The 18,579-nt window shown below is 47.3% G+C and overlaps 1 protein-coding gene across 1 annotated transcript in view; it reads right to left on the bottom strand.

Annotated features, from left to right (window-relative positions):
* The window catches only part of LOC149435579 (ALK tyrosine kinase receptor-like), a 264,409-nt gene that overhangs the window by 80,368 nt on the left and 165,462 nt on the right, over window positions 1–18,579 (bottom strand). Inside the window, 1 exon segment of the mRNA XM_089662515.1 lies at window positions 16,283–16,430. Coding sequence (XP_089518641.1) covers window positions 16,283–16,430 — 148 coding nt within the window.

Below are 18,579 nucleotides of genomic sequence, written 5' to 3'. Positions count from 1 at the left end.
GCAATCCTTTGGCCAATCACAGCACAATGGGGCGGTGCTAGCGGTGACGTTGCCGTTAGCTCAGCCCAATTGTTTACATCTGACTGACAAATAACAGATTATTATTATACAGGATTTATATAGCGGCAGAAGGTTTGCTCAGCGCTGTACATTATAATGGGGACAGAACATGAGACAATACAGTAACAATACAATACACGAGGGGTGCGAGGGTCCTGATCCTTGGAGCTTACAATCTAGGAGGGAGGAGAAGTGGTACAGGAGGAAGTGGCTGTGGGGGATGGAGTGGTGGGAGGAGTGGAGGAGATTGGCTGTTAGGTGGGGGCGGGGTAGGCTTCTCTGAAGAGATGGGTTTTCAGGGTGCGCCTAAAGGAGAGGAGAGTAGGTGACAGTCTGATGGATTGGGGTAGTGAGCTCCAGAGGATGGGGGAAGTCCTGGAGAAGTCCTGCAGTCGGGCGTGGGAGGAGAAGACCAGGGAGCTAGAAAGTAGGAGGTCCTGCGAGGAGCGAAGATTACAGGTTGGGTGGTATTTGGGTATCAGGTCGGTGAGGTAGTTTGGGGCGGAGTTATGAATGGCTTTGTATGTCTGTGTTAGTATTTTGAATTTAATGCGTTGGGCAATCAGGAGCCAGTGGAGGGAATGACAGAGGGGGGTGGAGCCAGTGGAGGGAATGACAGAGGGGGTGGAGCCAGTGGAGGGAATGACAGAGGGGGGTGGAGCCAATGGAGGGAATGACAGAGGGGGTGGAGCCAGTGGAGGGAATGACAGAGGGGGGTAGAGCCAGTGGAGGGAATGACAGAGGGGGTGGAGCCAGTGGAGGGAATGACAGAGGGGGTGGAGCCAGTGAAGGGAATGACAGAGGGGGGTGGAGCCAGTGGAGGGAATGACAGAGGGGGGTGGCAGACAGGGAGCGGTTGGTAAGGTGGATGAGTCTGGCCGCTGAGTTCAGGACAGACTGAAGCGGGGATAGTCTGTGATGAGGTCGGCCGGTGAGGAGGGAGTTGCAGCAGTCAAGGCGTGAGATAATAAGGGAGGGAACGAGTAGTTTAGTAGTGTCTGGGGTTAGGAACGTGCGGATTTTGGAGATGTTGCGGAGGTGGAGCCTGCATGAGTTTGCCAACGATTGGACATGGGGTTGGAAGGACAGGTCTGAGTCTAGAGTGACACCTAGGACTTTGGCTTGCGGGGTGGGACTGATGGTGGCGTGTTGGTCGTGATGGAGAGGGTGTGGGGGGGAGGGGGGTGCGGGCTGGGGGGAGAACTAGGAGCTTGGTTTTGGAGAGGTTCAGTTTGAGGAAATGGAGCGACATCCAGTCTGATATGTCGCTCAGCAGATGTGTAATTCGGGCGGAGACTGAGGGGGTGAGGTGGGGGGCGGAGACTGAGGGGGTGAGGTGGGGGGTGGAGAGGTGAATTTGTGTGTCGTCGGCGTAGAGGTGATAGTTGAAGCCGTGAGAGTATATGAGTTGGCCAAGGGAGGAGGTGTAGATGGAGAAGAGAAGGGGCCCGAGGACAGAGCCTTGGGGGACCCCAACAGACAGGGGGAGAGAGGGGGAGGTGGCAGCGTTATAGGTGACGCTGAAGGAGCGTTGGGATAGGTAGGAGGAGAGCCAGGAGAGGGCGGAGTCTCTGAGGCCGAGAGAGTGTAGTTTATCGAGGAGGAGGGGGTGGTCGACTGTGTTGAAGGCCGCGGAGAGGTCGAGGAGTAGGAGGACTGAATAGTGGCCATTAGCTTTGGCGGTTAGCAGGTCTTTAGTGACTCTGAGTAAGGCGGTTTCGGTGGAGTGTAGGGGATGGAAGCCGGACTGTAGGGGGTCGAGGAGGTTGTTGTCAGTGAGGTGGGCGCTTAGGCACGGAGAGTGCACGGCGGGTGCAGACGGGTTGACGGGAGTGGGTTTTTTTCTTTTTGTATTTCAATAAGATGGCCGATTTTTGCTATGTTAGTGGGGTCAATGGCTTTGGCCGATTTTCGTGGTTCCTTCCCTTTTTGGTGATCGGGCATGCTGGAAAATTTGTGAAAAATGAACAATTTTTGAAATCATTGGGTGGCACCATCGGATTACAGAACGAACGACATTTTCGTCCTTCAGAATTCGAACCATGTATGGCCTGCATAAGCCGCAGGGAGGAGGCGCCCGTTCTCCCCCCCTTTTCCTGGCCTGTCAGGCCTGTGCTCAGGACAAAGGTCTGGTAAAAATTTAGGAAGGACCCCATGCTTTTTCCCCCCATTTATTTTTTGGGGGGTTCCCCTAAAAGTCCTACCAGACCAAAAGGACCTTGGATGGCTTTTAGGGGGAACCCCAGGCACTTTAAAAAAAAATCTTTCACTGCGGGGTCCCTCCTAACCTTCCACAAGTGCCTGTAGATTGGGGGGGGGGACCCCACTCTGATTTTTTTTTTCTTGTTAATAAAAATGTAATTTTAAAAAAAAATGTCAGTCCTTCTGCCGCGGGTTCTATACATTGTACAGATGTTTAACCACTTCCAGTCCAGACACTCACATCAGAGCTCCCCCATCACATCAGAGCTCCTCCATCACATCAGAGATCCCCCATCACATCAGAGCCTCCATTCACATCAGAGGTCCCCCATCACATCAGAGCTCCTCCATCACATCAGAGATCCCCCATCACATCAGAGCCTCCATTCACATCAGAGGTCCCCCATCACATCAGAGCCTCCATTCACATCAGAGGTCCCCCATCACATCAGAGCCTCCATTCACATCAGAGGTCCCCCATCACATCAGAGCCTCCATTCACATCAGAGGTCCCCCATCACATCAGAACCTTCATTCACATCAGAGGTCCCCCATCACATCAGAACCTTCATTCACATCAGAGCTCCCCCATCACATCAGAGCCTCCATTCACATCAGAGGTCCCCCATCACATCAGAGCCTCCATTCACATCAGAGGTCCCCCATCACATCAGAACCTTCATTCACATCAGAGCTCCCCCATCACATAAGAGTCTCCATTCACATTAGAGGTCCCTCATCACATCAGAGCATCCATTCACATCAGAGGTCCCCCCATCACATCAGAGGTCCCCCCCCTCAAATCAGAGCCTCCATTCACATCAGAGCTCCCCCATCACATCAGAGCTCCCCCATCACATCATAGCCTCCATTCACATCAGAGCTCCCCCATCACATCAGAGCCTTCATTCACATCAGAACTCCCCCATCACATCATAGCTTCCATTCACATCAGAGCTCCTCCAATCACATCATAGTCTCATCAGAGGTCCCCCCATCACAATACAGTCTCCCCATCACATCAGAGGCCCTCCCATCACATCAGAGTCTCTGCTTCATATCAAATTTTCCCCCATCAAGTCAGGGTCCTCCTTCACATTAGAGTTTTCTGTTCTCATCACAGACCTAGCTATACATTAGAGGTCCCCTATACATGAATCTCCCTTCCCAGATGAGTCCTCTCATCACATCAGTCAACCCCCCTCCCAATCACAGAAACCCCAAATCCAAAAATAGACCCCCCCAAATCTCACACTTCCTCCATTACTGAGCCCCCCAATCACACAGCCCCTTCTTACATTACAGTCTTACCTTTTGGCTCCAGCAGAGCAGGTCTGGAGGAGGTGGACTTCCATCCTTCCCTGAATTCTATGGGCAGGCCTGCCTAACGTCTGCCCTGGATCGGTGTCATGGATTGTCATGGTGCAGGCAGGCAAGCTACCAACAGCAAAGCAATAAATGGCGGCATGCATTGTGGCCCTAAAGGCTCAATGGTTGTTTTGGTACTGGAGGCCAACCCACCCACACCATGGCAACTCATGGCACTAATCTGGGAAAAACTGGGTCCAAATGGCATATCAGTTCAGAAACACTGTCATAGGTCTCCCACCACATCAGAGCCTTCATTCACATCAGAGTTCCCCCATCACATCAGAGCCTTCATTCACATCAGAGTTCCCCCACCACATCAGAGCCTTCATTTACATCAGAGGTCCCTCATCACATCAGAGCTTTCATTCACATCAGAGTTCCCCCACCATATAAGAGCCTTCATTTACATCAGAGGTCCCTCATCACATCAGAGCAGGTCTGGAGGAGGTGGACTTCCATCCTTCCCTGAATTCTATGGGCAGGCCTGCCTAACATCTATCCTGGACCAGTGTCATGGATTGTCGTGGTGCAGGCAGGCAAGCCGCCAACACCAAAGCAATAAATGGCGGCATGCATTGTGGCCCTAGAGGCTCATTGGTTGTTTTGGTACTGGAGGCCAACCCACCCACACCATGGCAACTCATGGCACTAATCTAGGAAAAACTGGGTCCAAATGGCACATCAGTTCAGAAACACTGTCCCGGAGGGTACACATTGCTGAGCAGTTGACTTTAGTAGAAGTGAAGGACCTCAGGTTCTTCTGTAGAAGGTGACACACAAGACTTCTCCCCACTTTACATTTCAGGCATGTTTATAACAAGAACAGGTGCAAGGCAAACAGATTCTCTTGTGTATAAAGCAATAATTGGCAGCATCTTGTCATTCTGATAAAAATTAACGACCTTATTTGAAGCCTCAATGACAGAATCCATAAAAACACTTGCCTGCCGATGAGATCAAGACTGAATGCAAATCAAACAATGCAAATCTGAGTATTACACAAAGATAACCCGAGAAAATACAAACGTTTTTAAATGATGATTTCATGTATTGAGGGACAATAGCCGTCCAAACCTACCTGGTCCCGTATGAAAAAGTAATTGCCCCCTAAGCCTAATAACTGGTTGGGCCCCCCTTGGCGGCCACAATTGCAATCCAGCGTTTGCGCTTACTGGCGATGAGTCTTTCACATCTCTGTGGAGAAATCTCTTCTTTGCAAAATTGTTTTAATTCAGCCACATTGGAGGGTTTTCCTAGCATGAACGACCCGCAGGGCAATAGCGGATCATGGGGCCCCTGTGTCCTTGCCCAAACTCAAAAAAGCCTATGAAAAAGGTAGCAGGGGCATCTCATGGGGCCCCTACTGACCCCGGGTCCTCGGGCATTGCCCGACTTTCTAAATGGTCAGTCTGCCCCTGACGGCCCGTTTAAGGTCATGCCACAGCATCTCAATTGGATTTAAGTCTGCCCCAAAACCTTCATTTTGTATTTTTTGAGCCATTCAGAGGTTACATAGTTACATAGTCTGGCTGAAAAAAGAAAAAAGTCCATCCAGTTCAACCATAGAAAAAACAAAAAAAATTATAATCCTACACCTACAGGCGATCCAGAGGAAGGCAAAAAAAAAAAACCCAGCAAAGCACGATCCAATTTGCTCCTGCTGGGAAAAAAATTCCTTCCTGACCCCCCGAGAGGCAATCGGATATTCCCTGGATCAACTTTCCCTATAAATGTTATATCCAGTTATATTCTGTGTATCCAAGAAAGAATCCAGGACTTTCCTACAGCAATCCACTGAGCTGGCCACAACCAACTCTTGAGGGAGTCTATTCCACATTCTCACAGCTCTTACTGTGAAGAAACCTTTCCGTGTTTGGAGATTAAATTTTAAATTGGAGGTGGATTTACTGGTGTGTTTTGGATCATTGTTCTGCTGCATAACCATAGTCCACTTGAGCTTGAGGTCAGGAGCTGGGGGCCATACGTTCTCCTTCAGAATTCATGGTTCCATCAGTTATTCCAAGTCCTGACCATCCAGACCAGGGGTCTCTGAACTATGGCCCTCCAGCTGTTGAAGTTCTACAAGTCCCATCGTGCCTCTGCCTCTGGGAGCCACTGTCAGAGTCTTGCAAGGCCTCATGGGACTTGCAGTTCCTCAACACCTGGAGGGCCATGGTTTGGAGAATCCTGATCCAGACCATCACACTACCACCACCATGTGTGACTGTTGGGATGATGTTCTTTTTATGAAAGGCTGTGTTAGTTTTATGCCAGATGTAACAGGATGCACACCTTTCAAAAATTTCAACTTTTTGTCTCATCAATCCACAGAATATTTGCTAAAAAGTCTTGGGGACAATCAAGATGTTTTTTCGGCAAATGTGAGACGAGTCTTTGTGTCCTTTATGGTGAGCCCCTTATGGTGACCAGTGGCTTTGGCCTTGGACCTCTCCCATGGAGGCCATTTTTTCCTGGTCTCTTTCTTATTGTTGAATCATGAACACTGACCTTAACTGAGGTGAGGGAGGTCAGCAGTTCCTTAGATGTTGTTCTGGGTTCTTTTAAGACCTCCTGGATGAGTTGTCATTGTGCTCTTGGAGTCATGTCGGTAGGTCGGCCACTCCTGAGAAGGTTCACCACTGTTTCAGGTTTTTTCCATTTGTGGATAATGGCTCTCACCGTGGTGAGAGCTTTGCAACCCTTTCCAGACGGAGACATGTCAATTACTTTGTTCATCTATTCTCGAATTTCTTTAGATCTCAGAATGGCGTATTGCTTACTGAGAACTTTTAGCATTCTTCACTTTGTTAGACGGCTTCGGAAGGGGGCAAATACTTTTTCACAGCACTGTAAGTGACTTCTCCGTCCTTTCATCTCCGTGTTTCTTTCACCTCTAAAAACAAAAAGTTCTAAAAGTTCACAAATATTGAGCATTACTGCTGTCTTCAAGAGCCTCACTCGAAGACCTTTCTCCCGCCTGGGTGATCACATTACTGATGCAAGTGAAGTGGATTCACCTCTTGTGCCATCACCCTGCAGTCTATCACGCTGTTAAATAGGAGTTCAGCGGAGAAGAAGCTAAATGGACGATGAGTCGGTCTCTCCCCTTCCTAAATCCTTCACGCTAATTGAGTTTCTGAGTGTGAATGCGGAGACGGATTTAATGACTAATGAAATGTCCCGGCTTTCAACAATGCAAAAAAAAATAAAAAAAGAAGAAAAATAAAAAAATAAAAAATTCAAATGGCATTATAAAGCACCTTTCTGCCGAGAAGGATATTGTAGAGCTACTGATTACAATCCAATTAGTTAGATAAACTCTTGTCCAATGGCGCAGAACGCAATTACTCCAACAGTCAATACATCTGTTCTGCAGCTACATTTCATTCAATTATTATTTCAGTTTTATTAAATGGGGCCGGAATTTGCTTGATTAAAACGTATATATCACCCTCTCCCTGAAAACAATGAAGCTGAATAAAAAGAACCGACGTCAAAAAGAAAATTCACCCTCATGAGAAACTTCCCTCCTATCCACCCCTCTTCCCCTCCTCTAGAAAAAAAGGGGTGCCTTTTTTTTAAAATTTTTGGTTAAAAAAAAAACTGTGGCCCTAACCCCCCCCCCCCCCCCCATGGCAAATGGCGTGCACTGTCCTCCCTATGCCTCCTGGGATATGCACGTCACATATCTCAGGAGGCAAAGCGCCTCATTCAGAAGAGATGGGGGGGGGGGATCCGCCGCCTGAACCAGGAAGACCCAGCAGGCCCTTTGATGATGTAATCAGCAATATGGCGGAGCCAGGCTGAGAGGTGGCAGAGAACAAGAGGATCTCAGTGGGGCAACGCTGCATCCTCTGGGTGGGTAAGTATCAAAAACCTACACAATGGATCACCCTGTAAGTGAGGGGTGGGGGGAGTGGGGGTGCCCAGTGCTGTTTCATCAGGAGATGCACCGGCTGAACTAGGAAGAGCCAGCGGGCCCCTTGATGCTGTAATCGGCTTAAAGGTGGCAGAGAACAAGAGGATCTCAGTGGGGCAACTCTGCATCCATTAGGTGGGTATCAAAAACTTACATAATAGACCACCCTGTAAGTGGGGGGTGGGTGCCTAGTGCTGCTTCATCAGGAGATGCGCCAGCTGAACCAGGAAGAGCCAGCTGACCCCTTGATGATGTAATCAGCAATATGATGGTGCAAGGCTGAGAGGTGGCAGAGAACAAGAGGATCTCAGTGGGACAACGCTGCATCCTCTGGGTGGGTAAGTATCAAAAACCTACACAATGGATCACCCTGTAAGTGAGGGGTGGGGGGAGTGGGGGTGCCCAGTGCTGTTTCATCAGGAGATGCACCGGCTGAACCAGGAAGAGCCAGCGGGCCCCTTGATGCTGTAATTGGCTGAAAGGTGGCAGAGAACAAGAGGATCTCAGTGGGGCAACTCTGCATCCATTAGGTGGGTATCAAAAACTTACATGATAGACCACCCTGTAAGTGGGGGGTGGGTGCCTAGTGCTGCTTCATCAGGAGATGCGCCAGCTGAACCAGGAAGAGCCAGCAGACCCCTTGATGATGTAATCAGCAATATGATGGTGCAAGGCTGAGAGGTGGCAGAGAACAAGAGGATCTCAGTGGGACAACGCCTCATCCTCTGGGTGGGTAAGTATTAAAAACCTACACAATGGACCACCCTGTAAGTGTGGAGGGGGGGTGCCCAGTGCTGCTTCATCAAGAGATGCGCCAGCTGAACCAGGAAGAGCCTGCGGGCCCCTTGATGATGTAATCAGCAATATGGCGGTGCTAGGCTGAAAGGTGGCAGAGAACAAGAGGATCTCAGTGGGGCAACGCTTCATCCTCTGGGTGGGTGAGTATCAAAAACCTACACAGTGGACCACCCTGTAAGCAGGGGGGGTGCCCAGAGCTGCTTCATCATGTGATGCCTTGGCTGAACCAGGAAGAGCCAGCGGGCCCCTTGATGATGTAATCAGCAATATGGCGGTGCTAGGCTGAAAGGTGGCAGAGAACAAGAGGATCTCAGTGGGGCAACGCTTCATCCTCTGGGTGGGTGAGTATCAAAAACCTACACAATGGACCACTCTGTAATGGGGGGGGGGGGGGGGGGGGGGGTGCCCAGTGCTGCTTCATCAGGAATGCGCTGGCTGAACCAGGAAGAGATAGCGGGCCCCTTGATGAAGTAATCGGCAATATGGCGGTGCAAGGCTGAGAGGTGGCAGAGAACAAGAGGATCTCAGTGGGGCAACACTGCATCCTCTGGGTGAGGAGGTATCAAAATGGACCAGTGGAAATGGGTGAAAAAAAAGGGGTGGTGGTGGGTAGAGATACGTTTTAACTAAGGTGGACTGAAAGTGGTATTAAACCCAAAAGCAAACATTTAATATATGTCAGCTGACCAATTCTTAGATATGATGGCTGCATTACTTTTCTTTTTAAAGGCTTTCTTTCTTCTATTTTCACCTGGCGATCTAGCCAGCAAGTCTGGTGTTTTCCCAAAGAACAGAGATGAGACAAACCATTCGACGCTGGCAGAGGTGCTTACAATGAACAGCTTATTTATGGATGCAAAAGCTTTATCCCAAAAGGGAAAAACACTCTTTGCCGTCACTGATTATAAAGTGTTAGCTGAAGTCTGGTTTCAACTTGTTGGTGTATCTAAATCTGCAAGACCATCTAACACTCCCCTACCCCCACATTGACAATGGTGCTGCCCAAATGTGCCCCCTGTGCTCCATCAATACAGGAGGTGTGTTACTGGCCAGAACTCTGATTGATAACAGATAGAAAAAGCCTTAAAAAAAATAAGAAAACTAATGCAGTCGCCACATCTAAAGATGGGTAAGCTGCAATGTATGACATTTTTGGTTTTGGATTTAATATCGCCTGAATGCAGTTTATTTATGACGTCACAGGGACAGACGTCAACGATTGTTTCTAAATATCTGTTTGCATCTGTTGATCTCTTCCAACTGGTCCAGGTCACTCTATGGTTGTGTATTAAATGTGCTTCAGACTGGGTACTTGAGGCCCACTTCTTTTTCGCCATTAAAGTTCTGTATTCACCTTTTCACTCAAGTCAACTAGAAGATCCGCTAACTCCTTTCCTTGGGTTCCAATGCTTGTATATTCAGGGGAGCAAAACACGCCAACTGTCTTGGATTTGCTAAGCCTGTTCTGCATCTTGGCCCTCTGTCCCCATGATACTGTGCCAGGTTCTGGGACCACAACATCAACCGTATTTGAAAAACGAAACATGTGCGGTAACTTAACAAGACATTGATAGCGGGAATCGGGACTACAAGTGAGCAGTACCCATGTATTTAGAGGTGGGGTTTGGGTAGGACCAACCCATAAAATAGGCATGATTTGGGAAAAGCAACCCATCAAGAGGATGTGATTTTGGCAAGGCAACTCATAAAGTGGACGTGATTTGGGCAAGGCAACCTGTAAATCGGACATGATTTGGGCAAGGCAACCTGTAAATCGGACATGATTTGGGCAAGGCAACCTGTAAATCGGACATGATTTGGGCAAGGCAACCTGTAAATTGGACATGATTTGGGCAAGGCAACCCAAAATATTGACGTGATTTGGGCAAGGCAACCTGTAAATCGGACATGATTTGGGCAAGGCAACCTGTAAATCGGACATGATTTGGGCAAGGCAACCTGTAAATTGGACATGATTTGGGCAAGGCAACCCAAAATATTGACGTGATTTGGGCAAGGCAACCTGTAAAGCTGACATGATTTGGGCAAGGCAACCCATAAGGTGGAGGTGATTTGAGTAAGGCAACCCATAAAATGAGTGTGATTTGGGCAAGGCAACCCAATAAGTGGATGTGATTTGGGCAAGGCAACCCATAAAATGAATGTGCTTTGGGCAAGGCAACCCATTAAGTGGATGTGAATTGGGAAAGGTAACCCATAAATATGACATGTTTTGGGCAAGGCAACTCGTAAATCGGACGTGTTTTAGGCAAGGCAACCCGTAAAGCGGATGTGATTTGGGCAAGGCAACCCGTAAACCGGACAAGATTTGGGCAAAGCTCCCCGTAAAGCAGACGTAGTTTGGTATTACATCACGCTAGTAGGTGGTCCCTATCTACAAAAAGTAATTTGGGAACAGCAATCTGTAAAGCGAACGTGATTTGGGCAAGGCAACCCGTAAGGAGCATGTGATTCGGGCAAGACAAACCATAAAGCAGACATGATTTGGGCAAGACAATCTGTTGAGCGGACTGGATTTGAAAAAGCAACCCATAAATCGGACATGATTTGGGCAAGGCAACCCATAAAGCGGACGTGATTTGGGCAGGGCAACCCATAAAGTGGATGTGATTTGGGCAGGGCAACCCATAAAGTGGACGTGATTTGGGCAAGGTAACCCATAAAGTGAACATGATTTGGGCAGGGCAACCTGTAAAGCGAACGTGATTTGGGCAAGGCTCCCCATAAAGCAGACGTAGTTTGCTATTACATAAAGTTAGTAGGTAAGAATCAGTGGTCCCTATCTATAAAAAGTGATTTGGGCAGGGAAACCTGTAAAGCGGATGTGATTTGGGCAAGACAACCTATAAAGCGGACATGTTTTCGGCAAGGCAACCCGTAAATCGGACGTGAATTGGGCAAGGCAACCCATAAAGCGGACGTGAATTGGGCAAGGCAACCCATAAAGAGGACATGATTTGGGCAAGGCAACCCATAAAGAGGACATGATTTGGGCAAGGCAACCCATAAAGTGGACGTGATTTGGGCAAGGCAACCTGTAAAGCTGACATGATTTGGGCAAGGCAACCCATAAGGTGGAGGTGATTTGGGCAAGGCAACCCATAAAATGAATGTGATTTGGGCAAGGTAACCCATTAAGTGGACGTGAATTGGGCAAGGTAACCCATAAATATGACATGATTTGGGCAAGGCAACCCGTAAATCGGACATGTTTTGGGCAAGGCAACCCGTAAAGTGGACGTGATTTGGCCAAGGCAACCCATAAAGCGGACAAGGTTTGGGCAAGGCTCCCCATAAAGCAGACGTAGTTTGGTATTACATCACGCTAGTAGGTGGTCCCTATCTATAAAAAACAAATTTGGGAACAGCAATCTGTAAAGCGAACGTGTTTTCGGCAAGGCAACCCGTAAATCGGACATGTTTTTGGCAAGGCAACCCATTAAGCGGACGTGAATTGGGCAAAGCAACCCATAAAGAGGACATGATTAGGGCGAGGCAACCCATAAAGCGGACGTGATTTGGGCAAGGCAACCCATAAAGAGGAAATGATTTGGGCAAGGCAACCCATAAAGAGGACATGATTTGGGCAAGGCAACCCATAAAGTGGACATGATTTGGGCGAGGCAACCCATAAAGTGGACATGATTTGGGCAAGGCAACCTGTAAAGCTGACATGATTTGGGCAAGGCAACCCATAAGGTGGAGGTGATTTGAGTAAGGCAACCCATAAAATTAGTGTGATTTGGGCAAGGCAACCCAATAAGTGGATGTGATTTGGGCAAACCAACCCGTAAAATGAGTGTGATTTGGGCAAGGCAACCCATAAAATGAACGTGATTTGGGCAAGGCAACCCATTAAGTGGACGTGAATTGGGCAAGGTAACCCGTAAATATGACATGTTTTGAGCAAGGCAACCCGTAAATCGGACATGTTTTCGGCAAGGCAACCCGTAAATCGGACATGTTTTTGGCAAGGCAACCCATAAAGCGGACGTGAATTGGGCAAAGCAACCCATAAAGAGGACATGATTTGGGCGAGGCAACCCATAAAGCGGACGTGATTTGGGCAAGGCAACCCATAAAGAGGAAATGATTTGGGCAAGGCAACCCATAAAGAGGACGTGATTTGGGCAAGGCAACCTGTAAAGCTGACATGATTTGGGCAAGGCAACCCATAAGGTGGAGGTGATTTGAGTAAGGCAACCCATAAAATGAGTGTGATTTGGGCAAGGCAACCCAATAAGTGGATGTGATTTGGGCAAACCAACCCGTAAAATGAGTGTGATTTGGGCAAGGCAACCCATAAAATGAACGTGATTTGAGCAAGGCAACCCATTAAGTGGACGTGAATTGGGCAAGGTAACCCGTAAATATGACATGTTTTGAGCAAGGCAACCCGTAAATCGGACATGTTTTCGGCAAGGCAACCCGTAAATCGGACATGTTTTTGGCAAGGCAACCCATAAAGCGGACGTGAATTGGGCTAAGCAACCCATAAAGAGGACATGATTTGGGCGAGGCAACCCGTAAATCGGACATGTTTTTGGCAAGGCAACCCATAAAGCGGACGTGATTTGGGCAAGGCAACCATAAAGAGGACATGATTTGGGCAAGGCAACCCATAAAGAGGACATGATTTGGGCAAGGCAACCCATAAAGAGGACATGATTTGGGCAAGGCAACCCATAAAGGGGACGTGATTTGGGCAAGGCAACCTGTAAAGCTGACATGATTTGGGCAAGGCAACCCATAAGGTGGAGGTGATTTGAGTAAGGCAACCCATAAAATTAGTGTGATTTGGGCAAGGCAACCCAATAAGTGGATGTGATTTGGGCAAACCAACCCGTAAAATGAGTGTGATTTGGGCAAGGCAACCCATAAAATGAACGTGATTTGGGCAAGGCAACCCATTAAGTGGACGTGAATTGGGCAAGGTAACCCGTAAATATGACATGTTTTAAGCAAGGCAACCCGTAAATCGGACATGTTTTGGGCAAGGCAACCCATAAAGCGGACGAGGTTTGGGCAAGGCTCCCCATAAAGCAGACGTAGTTTGGTATTACATCACGCTAGTAGGTGGTCCCTATCTACAAAAAACAAATTTGGGAACAGCAATCTGTAAAGCGAACGTGATTTAGGCAAGGCAACCCGTAAAGAGCATGTGATTTGGGCAAGACAAACCATAAAGCAGACGTGATTTGGGCAAGGCAACCCATAAAGTGGACGTGATTTGGGCAGGGCAACCCATAAAGTGGACGTGATTTGGGCAGGGCAACCCATAAAGTGGACGTGATTTGGGCAAGGTAACCCGTAAATCGGACATGATTTGGGCAGGGCAACCTGTAAAGCAGACGTAGTTTGCTATTACATAAAGTTAGTAGGTAAGAATCAGTGGTCCCTATCTACAAAAAGTGATTTGGGCAGGGAAACCTATAAGGTGGATGTGATTTGGGCAAGACAATCCATAAAGCGGACATGTTTTCGGCAAGGCAACCCGTAAATCGGACATGTTTTTGGCAAGGCAACCCATAAAGCGGACGTGAATTGGGCAAGGCAACCCATAAAGAGGACATGATTTGGGCGAGGCAACCCATAAAGCGGACGTGATTTGGGCAACGCAACCCATAAAGAGGACATGATTTGGGCAAGACAATCCATAAAGTGGACGCGATTTGGGCAACACAACCCATAAAGTGGACGTGATTTGGGCAAAACAACTCATAGAGCAGATGTGATTTGGGAAAAACAAACCATAAAATAGATGTGATTTCGGCAAGGCAACCCGTAAAATAATTGTGATTTGGGCAAGCCAATCCGTAAAATAGATGTGATTTGGGCAAAACAACCCATTAAATGGATGTGATTTCGGCGAGGCAACCTATAAAGCGGACATGATTTGGGCAAAACAACCCATAAAGAGGACTTGATTTGGGCGAGGCAACCCATAAAGAGGACATGATTTGGGCGAGGCAACCCATAAAGAGGACGTGATTTGGGCGAGGCAACCCATAAAGAGGACGTGATTTGGGCAAAACAACCCATAAAGAGGACTTGATTTGGGCGAGGCAACCCATAAAGAGGACATGATTTGGGCAAGGCAACCCATAAAGAGGACGTGATTTGGGCGAGGCAACCCATAAAGAGGACGTGATTTGGGCAAAGCAACCCATAAAGAGGACATAATTTGGGCGAGGCAACCCATAAAGAGGACATAATTTGGGCAAGGCAACCCATAAAGAGGACATGATTTGGGCGAGGCAACCCATAAAGAGGACGTGATTTGGGCGAGGCAACCCATAAAGAGGACATGATTTGGGCGAGGCAACCCATAAAGAGGACGTGATTTGGGCGAGGCAACCCATAAAGAGGACGTGATTTGGGCGAGGCAACCCATAAAGAGGACGTGATTTGGGCGAGGCAACCCATAAAGAGGACGTGATTTGGGCAAAACAACCCACAAAGAGGACTTGATTTGGGCGAGGCAACCCATAAAGAGGACATGATTTGGGCGAGGCAACCCATAAAGAGGACGTGATTTGGGCGAGGCAACCCATAAAGAGGACGTGATTTGGGCAAAGCAACCCATAAAGAGGACATAATTTGGGCGAGGCAACCCATAAAGAGGACATGATTTGGGCAAGGCAACCCATAAAGAGGACATGATTTGGGCGAGGCAACCCATAAAGAGGACGTGATTTGGGCGAGGCAACCCATAAAGAGGACGTGATTTGGGCGAGGCAACCCATAAAGAGGACGTGATTTGGGCGAGGCAACCCATAAAGAGGACGTGATTTGGGCAAAACAACCCACAAAGAGGACTTGATTTGGGCGAGGCAACCCATAAAGAGGACATGATTTGGGCGAGGCAACCCATAAAGAGGACGTGATTTGGGCGAGGCAACCCATAAAGAGGACATAATTTGGGCGAGGCAACCCATAAAGAGGACATAATTTGGGCGAGACAACCCATAAAGAGGACATGATTTGGGCAAGGCAACCCATAAAGAGGACATGATTTGGACGAGGCAACCCATAAAGAGGACATGATTTGGGCGAGGCAACCCATAAAGAGGACATGATTTGGGCAAAACAACCCGAAGAGCAGATGTGATTTGGGAAAAACAAACCATAAAATAGATGTGATTTGGGCAAGGCAACCTGTAAAATGGACGTGATTTGGGCGAGGCAACCCGTAGAGCAAACGTGATTTGGGCAAAACAACCCGTAGAGCGAATGTGATTTGGGCAAGGCAACCCATAAAGTGGACGTGACTTGGGCAAGGAAAATTTCCACTCAATCAGTGCATTCAACCAATGGACTGCAGCGCTGATCCATGTACTCTGACGGCAGGGAAGCCTTGCCGTCAGAATATAATGACACGGGGTAAGAATCAACCCAATCACTTTGAATGTGTGGACTGGGGGAAATCAGCTGTTTTTTCTGTTGAGCTGGTTGGCTGAATGAAAAAAAAAAACTCAGTAATGTATGGCCAGCTAAAGAATAATAGGTATTTACTCCACTCACAGAGATCACAGTACTCCCCCTGACAACTTCTATTCAAAAGGATTGGGCCACATTTTTTCAGGCTTCATCCAGGATCATTCCCTAGAGCGAGATGCCAGCTCAGAGGTGGCACAAGTATGTAAGTCCTAGTGCCTGTGCAGTATATGGATGTGTTCACAAATGTCTGACACAGATCAGCCCCTGCTGCGCTCTCAACTTGTTATTTGCTACAAAGTTACAGTATGATCACTGGGGCAGGGGAGACTGAGGAAATGCTTCCTCTTGCCCGCAGCAGGCTGATGACATCATCTTCTCCTAGGCAAAGTCACCAGCTGGAGCTGAAGGACAGCTTTTAAACGATAAAACATACTGTGACACGTCAGGTTCACTTTAAATATGGGCAGTTACCCGGGGGCAGGCGTCCTCCCCTTGCTGGCCGACCAGTATATATAGTATGTCATCCTTCTGGAGTTCAAATACCCCAACCAGAGCCGTGCCGTGGGCCCTCGTAGGAGTCTTCACTCCCATCCCGCCAGCTGCTCCGTATCCGGATATCCTGGAAGAAGAAAGACAATGTATTACTAAGATGTGACCATTCTTTCCACTGACCCCCAATATAATGGGGCCATTCTTCCCACTGACCCCCAATATAATGGGGCCATTCTTCCCACTGACCCCCAATATAATGGGTCCATTCTTCCCACTGACCCCCAGTATAATGGGACCATTCTTCCCACTGACCCCCAATATAATAACGTGCTTCTTCTCACAGACCTCCCAAATAATGAGGCCATTCTTTTCACGGACCCCCCCCCCCCAAAATAATGGGAACATTCTTCCCACTGACCCCCAATATCATGGGGCCATTCTTCTCACAGACCCCCCAAATAATGAGGCCATTCTTTTCACTGACCCCCAATATAATGGGGCCAGTCTTCTCACTGACCCCCAATATAATGGGGCCATTCTTCCCACTGTCCCCTAATATAATAGGGCCATTCTTCTCACAGACCCCCCAAATGAGGCCATTCTTTTCACTGACTCCCCCAAAATAATGGGGCCATTCTTCTCACAAACCCCCCAAATAGTGAGGCCATTCTTTTCACTGATCCCCCCACCCAAAATAATGGGAACATTCTATTCACTGACCCCCAATATAATGGGGATATTCTTCCCACAGACCCCCCACAATAATAAGGCCATTCTTCCCACTGACCCCCAATATAATGTGACCATTCTTCCCACTGACCCCCAATATAATGGGGCCATTCTTCCCACTGACCCCCAATATAATAGGGTCATTCTTCTCATTGACCCCCAATATAATGGGGACATTCTCACTGACTCCCAATATAATGGGGCCATTCTTCCCACTGACCCCCAATATAATGGGGCCATTCTTCTCACTGACCCCTAATATAATGGGGCCATTCTTCTCACTGACCCCCAATATAATGGGGCCATTCTTCTCACTGGCCCTCAATACAATGGGGCCATTCTTCTCACTGCCCCCCAATATATTGGGGCCATGCTTCTCACTGACCCCCAATGAAATAGTCTTAGTGAGTGTTCCCCAAAACCTGGAAAATATTGTAAAGTTTCCTCTGATGTAAAACGGTTGAGAAAAGCTCAGAAATTGCATGGTGCAACTTGCGTGACAGTCAGGGGGCCAATATCATTCCTTGTAGAAAAGACGTTAATAAGATCTGTTTATTTAATATTATTTTTACGTGGGTGTAGGTATGAATTTTTAATGATCGCAATTATCAGATTCAATTCCAGTTGTAATCCACCAAGTTTTTAAACAAAATTGTCATTTGGCGTGGAATTGGCTAAGAAAGGAGTGAACAAATCTTCAACAACGTGGCCGTCGGACTGCTTCCTGATGATGCCTGAGGACGAAACGCGTAGAGGCTCCAGGCTGTTCCTCTGCAGTGCCGCAAGAGGCACATTTAAAAGTGACTACTTTACTATTTGTTTACACCTGTGGTTTTAATTAATATATAGAACTACGAAGAGTTCTCTTCTGGCTCTTGTATGCCCCTCATTTACTTTGGAGGAGAGGTGGAGTGATCTGGCCTAGGAATCCTCTCTCTGGTTTGTTGAGGGAGGTATATATCCCAACGTATCTCGCCAGCAGTGGAAGGAGGAGTGACGGTGACATCAAGTGCTCACTGACCTTCATTAACTAAAAAGGTCGCTGGGCTTCTGGTGAGTGGGACATGTTTTGAGGCTCACGTGGTGGAGTGCACATCATTGCGAGGAAGATTGCAACAGAATAATTGTATGGCATTACGGGAGCACGTGGAATGGTAATATATGAGCCCTTTTTTCATGTAAAGCACTTTAATTATCCACATGGAAGAAAAATGTATTTGAAATATACTTTAAAAATACTCTTCCCAAATATATTGACATATATTTGAAATACTACAATTTTGGCCGTATTCAATATATTTAAAAAAATTATATATATATATATATATATATATATATATATATACTTCATGCTGAAATGTTGAAATGCAATTTTATTACAAAATATATGAAAAATATTTTTAAAAATGCATTTCAAATATACTGTATGTCTTTAAAGATACAAATCTACATTTGGAATACATTTACAAATATATGTAAAAATATATGTCAAAATGACTTTTTTATATGTTAAAAAATATCTGAAGAATATATTTAAAAAATATATA

Source organism: Staurois parvus, unplaced genomic scaffold (genome assembly GCF_062004578.1).
Source record: "Staurois parvus isolate SC_StPar_1 unplaced genomic scaffold, SC_StPar_1.0 ptg001487l, whole genome shotgun sequence".
Lineage (NCBI taxonomy): Eukaryota > Metazoa > Chordata > Amphibia > Anura > Ranidae > Staurois > Staurois parvus.
This window is presented reverse-complemented; position numbering and strand designations above follow the sequence as displayed.